At 38.4% G+C, this 11,056-nt stretch overlaps 1 protein-coding gene across 2 annotated transcripts; it reads right to left on the reverse strand.

Annotated features, from left to right (window-relative positions):
- Positions 1–1,920: 1,920 nt before the first annotated feature.
- Positions 1,921–4,826, reverse strand: LOC125217549 (putative pentatricopeptide repeat-containing protein At5g59900). 2 transcript variants are annotated; one of them, XM_048119067.1, is made up of 2 exons: positions 3,180–4,826; positions 1,921–2,945 (listed from the first exon to the last, which is right to left on the reverse strand). In XM_048119067.1, exons 1-2 carry the CDS (start codon positions 4,725–4,727, stop codon positions 2,061–2,063), a joined length of 2,433 nt encoding a protein of 810 aa, XP_047975024.1. In that variant the 5' UTR covers positions 4,728–4,826; the 3' UTR covers positions 1,921–2,060. The 2 variants fall into 2 exon arrangements, with proteins under 2 accessions (XP_047975024.1, XP_047975023.1); XM_048119066.1 differs by having other exon boundaries at positions 1,921–4,826.
- Positions 4,827–11,056: the final 6,230 nt, after the last annotated feature.

The raw sequence follows: 11,056 nt of genomic DNA on the forward strand, positions 1-11,056 counted from the left end.
AAATAAATTTGATAACTTGTGATTAATTACTGAATATTACTACTGCTATTATCATTACAACAAAATTGTGATAATTATTCTTCATAAAGGCTAGGGGTGGGTCGATACGATATATCGTATCGAAAACGTTGTATCGTGTATCGTATCGAAAATATCGATATGAAAGAATTTCATATCGTTATCGTATCGAAAGTTTCGATATATCAAATTTCGATATATCGAACTTTCGATATAAAAAAATTTCATATCATTATCGTATCAATATTTCGATATATCGTACCGAAATTCGATATATCGCTAAATATCGATATATATCGAAAATAAAATATCGATATGTATCTAAAATATCGATATATCGAAAATTTTCGATATATATCGTATTTTCGATATAAAACGATATATTGCGATATAAGGAAATTCATATCGTTATCGTATCGAAAATTAACGATACGATATCGTATCGTATCCAAAATTATGATATATCGAAAATTCGATAATTTTTCGATATTTTTCAATACGATACGAGCGATATATCATTTTTTCGGTATTTTTCCCCAGCCCTAATAAAGGCACACAATTAAAGTTTAATTATGCTCAATCTTCTTCATCATCTTCTCTATTACAAAATCAAAATCCAATTTCAACACGATGACCAAATTCAGCTCCTTCCCGTCCCATCGCAAGTAGCCTAAAATCGAGCGGTGATCCGCCGGAAGGAGGCAGCGACAAGGGAATCGATGTCCTTGTGCGGGACGAAATATTAGCTGGAGACGATGTGAAAAATAAAAAATTGGACGAAATTCTTCTTGAGCTCGAGAATATTCCGGTCGGATGAATAGTCAATTCCGGCAGGCAGGCAAGACGAGGAAATGATCGACGTCTAGGTCTCGGTTCAATAGGGAAAGTCGGTGCGGAGCTCTCTGACGACATGATCCATAGAGAACGTGGATGTGGGGAGAAGGGGACGAAGAAGAGGTGCGGAGGAGGGAATTGTAGAAGAGAGAGATGGGGACGACGGGGAATTAAAAGTTGTTAGCATGTTTTGGTAGTTGAGGAGAAGCGAGGAGAGGTTATATTTCTTAAAACTCGTGCCCATAGTAAGAGTGACTCCAATTGTGGACGGAGGGAGTACATAATACTAGCAATTTCTAAATTGAAAAAAGATTGCGTTTTGTGAGGATTTTGCTGCGTATTGTCCACAACAGAGTGAGAAAATATTCAGTGATCAAGGAATACCACATAGAAATATGATGTGGTATGTCCTCCCAATAATATTTTAACAAATAGACATATACATTAGCCTCACCTCCAACTAGATTACTATAAGCATACATGGTGGCCATGCAAAATATGGAAAATTTGCATATTCCATTTATAATACATATGGAATGTGATCAAATGAAAACTCTAAATATTGTACAAACTCAAAACTATGATCTGGACCATTGAAAAATGTCAACAGATCACAAAAAAGCATCAGCAGGAAAATGTGAACATAATTTAACGGTAGTCAATGATTGATGCTGTGTTGATATTGAGTTGACATTAAAATTTTGAAATTTTACACTGTTGATATTATATTGAAACTGTGTTAAAGCTGTGTTGCGGAGTTTTGAATTTGTACAATATATAAATTTGCATTTTATCACTACCCCTAATACATATAGTCTAAATACACACATATTCACGGCTTTATTTTTCCATGTATTCAATTTTTCACATCAATTTAAAAAATCATCATTGCTGCTATTGTGGAGAATTTTTTTTAAAAAAAAAATTGATCACTAATTTATATGATAGGATTTGATTTTATTATTTATTGTTAGCATTGCACATAATATTTGATGATATATTATTTTTTATTGCTAGCATTTGACACAAAATATAATAATTAAAATAATTCAAAAATTCAAAAGCTTATTTTTATGTAATTAACAGGAGATTATATTGGTTAAAAGATATCAACTATAAAACCAATAAGAAGAAATTTTTAAACATGACTTCACCTTGTTTCTTCTGACGTTCTGTGTTGTACAATTAAATTTACCTCTGTCATGAGATCAATCCACAACAGATTGTCCCGCCTGCGGCTCAAATGGCGATTCTTGAACGCGCGTCTGTTGCATGAGACATGCATATGTTGCCCGAGTCAGCTTCAGACCTCTTTTCACCATACTATTATGAAACTCAAAAGCCTTACTAAACTCTCCAGCAACACAGCATGAATGTATTAGCAAGTTATAAGCAACTGCATCAGGCTCAATCTCATTGTTTAACATTGATTCCCATAAACTGAAGGCTGCTTGCAAATTACCTCTCCTACAATACTCATGTGCGATAGTTGAGTAGCTAATACAATCTGGAGAAATACCATTAGCTGACATTTCAGTTAGGGTCTGTGAAGCTTCCTGAATTCGGCCCAACTTGCAGAAACCTCGAATGAGCATATTGTAACTCACTGTGCTACCATGGAAACCTTTGAGCATAGCCTTATGTAGCCGTTTAGCCTCCTCCATATTCCCTTCTCTGGTAAGATGATCAAGAAAGCATCCGTGTGTGATCTCATTTGGAAATATACCGCTAACCAACATTTCCTTAAACAGAACCTCTGCTTTCCTCACCAATCCTCCCTTACAAAGGCTATTAATCATTGCAGTGTATGTCACAACATTTGGGCCAAAGCCTTCACTAATCATAAGATCCCAATGAGCCATAGCCATTGCAAGATCACCAGTTTTTCCATACTTGTCGATGAAACTAGTATAGATAAAATCATCAGGCCTTAGTCCACGGTCATGAATTTCCTTCAAACTTTTAATCACTAATGTTGAGTCTTTCTGATCAAGAATCCCTTGAATAATTATAGCATAGCATACAAGATCCATGTTAATACCTCTTTCCTCCATCTCATCACGAGCACGTTGTGCGTCCTCCAGTCGTCCCTCCTTGCAATATGCATGCATCAGTTCAGAATAACAAAACTCGTTCAAATCATTTAGGCGATCCATAAATTCTTTTGCTTCAGATACTCTACCTGTGGAACAAAGCCCATAGATCAGAGGCCTGTACGTAAATGAGTCTGGTGTAAGATCCTTCTTCACCATCTCATCGAACAGCTTGAAAGCTTTTGCTATGTTGCCTACTTTACAATTTGCTTCTATCAGAACATTGTATGTTACCTCATTTGGAGCAACATTCATTTCCGACATTTCGCTGAACATTTTATATGCTTCATCCATCATATTTGCATTACAAAGACCATAGATCAGTGCAGTGAACGTATGCACATTAGGTGAAATGTCTTTCCCAGTCATCTCATGATATAAACGGAATGCCTTGTCCAAATCTCCTTTCTTACAGTAACCATGAATCAAAGAAGTGTATGTTACAACAGTGTGACTCAATCCTATTTCATTCATCTCAAGAAAAAGTTTTTTAGCTGCTTCCAATTTCCCCAACTTGCACTGCCCACTAATTAACATGTTATAAGTGTAAACTGTTGGCTTTATCCCTGCACTGAGCATTTTACCAAGAAAATTGGCAGCTTCATCCAGTTTCCCACTTTTACATAATGAGTTGATCAAAATGTTATAACTCACTTCATTTATGATCAAACCCTTCTCCTCCATCTTCATAACAAGCAACTTTGCTTTCTCTAACTTTTCGTTATTACACAATGAGTGAACCATAGCATTGCAAACATATAAATTAGGCATTTTCCCAAGTTTCTCCACCTTATCAATCAAATCATAAGCATCGCCAATTTCCCCTTTTCTCCTCATTCCATCAATAACACTAGACAAAGCTTCCACACTAGGAACAATCCCACACTCTACCATCTCATCCACCAACTCTCTTGCCAACCCAAACTCATCCACTCTACACACCCCCAGTACCAACGTACAATATGTTACAACATCGGCTCTCATGCCTTTAAACCTCAACGAATACTTAATCTCAACAGCCTCCAAGACTCTCCCACCCTTACACAGCCCGTGAATCAACACATTGTAAATAACCACATTCAACTTCACTCCATTCCCCTCAATCAAACCGATCATTTCCTTGGCTCTATCATAATCCCTCAACTCACACAAACTCCTAATCACAGCAGCATAGACATACACATCAGCAACAAACCCTGAATCCACAAGCATTTCATCAAACAAGGCAAGCACCATCTCAAATCTCCTCACTCTTATTAATCCATTCAACACCGCGCTAATTGTCCTCACCTCCGGAAGCAAACCGCATTCCTTCATCAATCTGAGAACAACAACCGAATCCAGAACCCTTCTACTCTGAACATAACTTTGCAGCAATAAATCAAATCCGTAGGGCGAAGAAAAATCGGATCTTTTATAAGAATCGAAGAAATTGCGAAACACGAAAGCCGGAGAGTCATCCCTCTGCAGGAGGGTGTGCAAAAGCGAGGTCGCCGGCCAGTAAAGTTTCGAGTGGACTAAGGAATGAACGAGGAGGCAAAACGAGGCCGTAGAGTGGCGGAAATTCTTGTGAAGGCCGAGGAAATTGAAGAAGCGGAGAGCTAACCTGGAGTCGTGGAGATTCCGGAGGATGAAGGACTCGATGTGGCGGGCGGTGAGACGCGTGGAAATGGAGGGGTTGTCGAGAGCGAGGGACCAGCTCTGACTACCCCTCGCAACGCTGTTTAGCATTGCCAGGAAGCTCTCATCGGGAATAGGGTTCCGCCGGACAGGCAGACGCATTTTCGAAGCGTCAGTCAATTATAATTTGGGGAAAAGCTCTACGGATCATCGCCGATAATGATTTGTAACCTACATAAACATGTTTATTAGGGAACTCAAATTGACGATTAGGGGGAGCTCAAACTGACGACATGCCGGCATTCATTTTTGGAATATCTTTTAAGTCATTTTTTTTTAATAAAAAATAAATTATACAATATTATACATTGTGTACGGTAACGTAAGAGCATCTCCAATGCAAATAGGTCAGCCATAGGTCAGTAACTCTCTCTCCCTGCCACGTCAGCCAACACTAAAAATCCATCTGCCACATCGATTTAGGCCAGCCGCAATAAAAATAATTCAAAAAATACTATATTTACGAAATTAAACACAAAATACGAAATTAAATTTATGACACGTATACGGGAAAAATTCGTTAATTTTATTTAAATAAAAAAAGTACATTAACTAAAAATCAAAAAAATTACATAATAAAAAAAAATTCGGGCTTCCACACACGAGCCACCGCCCCACTCTACTCCTCACTAATTTATTAAAAAAATACATTAAAAAATGTTAGTATGCCTTGAATCCGTTATAGTTTGCCGCTAGGCGAACGGGGGTCTCGATACGCTCGGATTTTGCACTGTTTTAAGGCCATTATTTGGTCCATTTTTTATGTCAAAGTCACTCTACACGTCCATTATTTGCATAATTTGTCTATTTTGGTATTTTGACGTGTTTTGTGAGAAATGTGCACAAATGAGCCGAAAAAGGGAGCCAAAACGCCAAGTTCGGAAATATGGAGTCAGACGGCGGCCGGCGACCGCGGATGTAGTGGGCGTATCGCGTGGCGCCCGGGCGGAAAATCAATGCAGCCAAAAAATGTGCTTGGAAGAGAAGTCTCGTCCGGCGACCGCCGGCCCAAGGGCCGAATGCTGCGGAATTGCCATGCGACGGCCCGCGCGGAGAAAGGCGGCGAATCCGAGAAGCCCTAGATTTGCGCCCAGTTTTACCATATTTTGGAGATTTTTTTCCTTCTACAACAAGGCATGGCTTTTCCCTATAAATAAGGCCTCAAGCTTGATCAAAAAGAAAGAACTTCTACTTGCAAAATACTTCATAGAGATCCGTGACCTAGAGTACTTCATTGGTGCAAGGAGTTGGAGAAGGATTTCAAGAACATCAAGAACGACAAGGATTCAACCTACGGGTTTTATTTGCTTTAGTTTTATGTTCAAATTGTCTTCCCTTCAATCTATGTTTTTAGCTTATTCAATTATGTGTAACTAAACTCATAGGATTCTAGGGATGTGTTAGTAACGACTTTGGTTATACAAATTCCTTTTTCTATTTAATATCCGTTTTGTTTTTACTTTGTTTCTTCCCTAAGTAGTTTTGATGCTGCATGATTGAGTGACACAATCGTGTATGATTTAATATAACTTGCTTCATAACTGTGACAGAGTTCTAGCGAGTTAGATCCACTTAATAGACACTACAGTTAGCTTCCCTTAAAACGGCACTGTTAATTGAGAGTGGGGACTTTTCAAGGGTCTTAGGAGCTTTTTGGAGTTACGTGTTAGGATTGACAACCCTAATCTTGTAATCAACATTTGTATCGCATGAGTATAAGATAGGTGACTCGTCCTTTCAAAGTATAAACTGTGCTAGGGTATTGTAGTTGGAATTTTGTATAACCATAACTGTGAACACACATCCCTGGGATTCCCTTATCTCTATTGTCTTCCTCTTGATTTATCTGCTTTTAGTTGATCTATGCTCTTATTGTTTTTTAGTTTTTCAAAAGTTTACAAAACCCAATTGTTTTTCCAGATAGTATTTGAGTCTTAGTAGATGATAGATGAAGCTCGCTTATTTTTGCTAAGTACTGTGTGCACAGAAAGGAATAACAAGTCTCCTAGGTCCAGCGAATCCACTAGATCATAAGGTCTAGGAACTCACGGATCGTTGGAAGATCTCGGTCGTCGGACACACAGAATATCGCTTCAAAAACCCTCAACCACTTATACTAAAATTAGCACAGGGAAGTAGGGATCGATCCCACAGAGATGAATGCGTAATAAAGCATGCTCAAGGATTCGGGACTATTTTTGGGTTGGCTGCTGCCACGCATTTTTGGGTTGAGGAAATTAAACTAACTTGAGTGAAATCTGCTACGCTAACAGCTAGATCTAGGCAGAACAGATATCATGCATGTAAACTGGAAAACAAGACATTCACTAAATATAAGAAACTATTTCTAAATTACCTAGATGATAAGGACCCATGTATTTTATGATCCATCTCCCAAGAAATTACCCATTGATGATGTTTGATATAACTATTTTTGTGATGCTATTTTCAATTTCTCAACACAAAACAAAAGATAATAAAAGATCCAACCAACAAAAATTGAAGCTAAACAAGAAGGATGGTAGATTAGGAATGAAAAGCATGTGTATAAAGATGAGATAAGAGAGCTACAACCATAGGACCTTAACCAAAAGGATGGTGACAACCCTAGGAAACTTTCATTAGCTCTATCACCCCTTGGCTCCACTACTCAATGGATACACTCCATTGATGCATACATCTACTTGAATCAATCTATGAAATTGAGACAGACAACCTTCAAGGAAGGAATTGGATACATTCCTCAAAGAGGAAAAACTCACAAAGGAGATATCTTAATCACAATCTTATATTGAATGAAAAATGACAACAAAAGGTATTTATACTAAGGGCCCAAAATGTGGAAAAAGGCCCTCAAAAACTAAGTCTCGGGTGATTCACCCGGTCGGGTGAATTGCAGGGTGCAAAACACCCGCCCGGGTGTTCACTCTGGACTCCCTCGCCAGTTCTGCGCGACTTCTGTAAAACCACCATAACTCCCTCATTCGGACTCCGATTGAGATGTGCAAGATACCCACGCGAAGCTGTTTCCAAGACGAAGACGATGGTGGTAGTTTCATAGCTTTCGGATATCATATAGATAGGAAGGTTTCTAGTTGAATCCAACTATAGTTGAAATCCTTGACGCACGGCTTCCATGATCGTATCATCCTCCCCTTCTTGGAAAGGGTTTATCCTCAAATCTGAGCCTTCTCTATTCCTCGCATCGTCGGGAGACCCTCTAGATTTATTGAATCCTTGGAACGTCTTCACTCTCTTCCTTGGACCCCAATCAATCCATGGCTCACGTCGAGGTGAAGACACTTGATGTCTAGCACTCATGGTCATATCATTCTCCCCTTCTTGGAAAGGATTTTCCCTCAAATCCGGATTCCGCACACCTATGAAATGGAAAAAGAGCAAATCAAATATCAAAGTATGATGAAAAGGATTAAGACCACTAACGGCTCTCAGAGACAATACTACACCAAAGACGTTGTATGGACCTCCAAATTCATGTTTCCTCAAGCTCAAGGCCAAGTCACAATAAATATGAGAACAAAAATTAATGAATCCTTTCATGTCCAAAGGACACCCATAAGGAATCAAGACAAACTCATCAAGATACCCTTCATACCAAAACTCAAACAATCTCACAATATAGGTACAAGATGTGGGTGCAAATAAACATAGACATTCCTTCACAATGTAGTCCCAAACAAAGTCATTAGATATAAAGTTCTTCACAAATAGACCATAAAACATCCCAACTCCATTGAATGGTTTGATGGACATGCAATAAAAGCAATCAACATGCCAAAACACACATGCCCCAAGCACCTTGTTTCTATTTGGCTCGATCATTTCCATACAAATGATGCCCAAATTATTGAACATCTTGACAAAAGATATTTGCCATTCTCATCAATACTAGGCATATACAAGAAAGAGTCCTCATATGGTTCAAAATGGATAGTTATCAAGAGAGGTCTAAGCACAAAAATTTTATTCTCACGCTCATGCAACGAACAATCATTTTCAATCATTAACACACCACTCTTGCTCAAATAAGAAGTTCTCTTCCACAAATTGACAAACTCTTGGTCAAAATATAGAGGTGGTTCATCACAACACACATCAAGTTTGCAAGAAGGATTATCATTCAACAAACAAAGTTCATCAATATGGATTTCATCACATTGCCGCATCAATTTCAAGAGATTATCAAACATAAGGGAGCAATGTGTCCATAAACCTTCATGCACGACATGGAGACAAGACACAACACCATGCATATGACACTTGTAAAAAACTACATCAAGTATCATGAGAAATGTTTCCAAATTAGCCCCACACAATTGCTCTAGCAATTTTAAAACAATACCACAAACATGAGAACGATGCAATTTTATGCCATTAATCACAACATCATCCTCAAGAGACATATGAGTGGAAAAATCCTTCACAAAACGGCCATAGAACACTCCAATCTCATTGAAGGGTTTAACCACCTTGCAATGAAAACATAGCAAACACCAAGTTCTAAAGTCATTATCCATTTTACTCCTCTTGGTCCTACTATTCTCATCCACATACTCATGAAGCTCAAAATTGCTAACAAAAGAAAGATTAGGCATCTTAGCATGAGAAGAAGTCACTCTAACATTCAAGCTAGATTTCACAAGAGAAATTTCATGTCTATCAATGCTTGGATTTATCGAAAAAGGATCAACATATGAAGCAAAGATAGATTTAGCATTCAAAGATTTAAGCTCGTGAGACCACTTTTTACACAAGTCATCAATAATAAATCTATCAACACATAGGGACTTCTCTAGTGTAATCATATGCAAGGGAGCATCACAAGGAGACACGGATAGTGCACTTGAACCTTGGGCAAGGAGTTCATCCACTTGCCCTTGTTCCGCTTGCTCCTTCTTCGGGTGCATAGTTTCCAAGCCATGTGCAATTTGATGCTTCACTTCCATGCCTTCAATTAAATTTCCTACAAATTCATCAACACAAAAAGACATAGAAGAAGTATTAGTGGGCAAGGGCTTATTTTCCTCACCAAGGGCAAGAGGTAAAGGGTCATTTGGTGTCCACCCAAGGTTGGCCTTAGAATCTAACAAGCACCCTTTATTCACTTTTGCTTGTGGTTTTTCTCTCATTTGATATTTTTCTTTTCTCTCACCCCCACCACTCTCTCTTGACTTTTGCACCTCACACTCTTGTCTTTTTTCACGCTCTCTTGGCTTTTTAGACTCACTTTCACTCTCAAGCCTTTTCTCTCTCTCTCGTTCTTTTTCTCTACTAAATTGGTTTAAGCTCATCGAAGAGGAGACATTTCCATATACATCAAGCGGCTTATGTGAGAAATGGAAAGAAGAGGATGTAGTAAAATGACTTGATGAGTTACCTCTTTAGTTTGTGTCAACACCACCATATGGGTAGGTAGGCCTCAATTGAGCTCTATATGGGACTTCTTCTTCAATTGGCCTCTCAAACCCCTTATGGTTAACATGATCTCTCACCCTCCGGGTTTGGAACTACTTGAGTCCGCGCCCTTCTCGACTTCCTCCTTGTGGATGTCCCTCATTTTGTTGGATTGAGTCATAAGAGGCATCAAAGTTTCCTACAAACACAAAAACAAAGACTAGGGACTAGTCTTAGAGATTAGTAAAATTAAGAAAGAGAGATTTAAGAAGCTAACTTACCCCAATGTAGTATCCCAACACCCCCCAAGTCACTCACCAACGTCACTCAGTAGGTTTAGAATATAGTGGGGCTAGTATCACACACTCTCGATCCAATTCCCACTCGTTGGCGCCCGGACAACTCAATCAAGATATACACCTCAAGAACATATGGACACCAAGTAGTAAATACCAAAGTAATGATGATTAAACATATGAAAGCAAGGAAAACTAAGCCTAGAGCAAACACACACACTAAAGAACACAAGACATGGGATTAAGCTTTTTGCTGAAATCTGGCTGATCTTTATGAATTTTTTTGGTATTGATCCCCGCGCTAAATTTGGATTAATTTTGGTGGATAGATTCACAAACAAGTCTAGATCAAGGGGGAAATAGCCATATATAGTCAGATTTGATAATTGGATAGGTTTTGTATGGTTTTCCCCAACTATGCCAAAACAGGGCAATGATGTTAATCTCCACAGTTAACTAGGCAAACAAAGGAATTTTTTGATGAAATTTTGCAGGTATCTAGGACACATAACATAGATCATACGATCATACACACCAAATTTCAGCTTAATCTAAGCACAATTGATTAATCCGATCATCCCAACAAAAACAGAGCAAAACAAAGAATAAAAGGAAAAATAACCCAACCCAAAGCAACAATAGATCAAACACCTAGTGGGTACTAGGCTCTAGATACCAAATGATAAGGATCCATGTATTTTATGATCCATCTCCCAAGAA

This window comes from Salvia hispanica, chromosome 4 (assembly GCF_023119035.1).
Source record: "Salvia hispanica cultivar TCC Black 2014 chromosome 4, UniMelb_Shisp_WGS_1.0, whole genome shotgun sequence".
In the NCBI taxonomy this organism is placed as follows: domain Eukaryota; kingdom Viridiplantae; phylum Streptophyta; class Magnoliopsida; order Lamiales; family Lamiaceae; genus Salvia; species Salvia hispanica.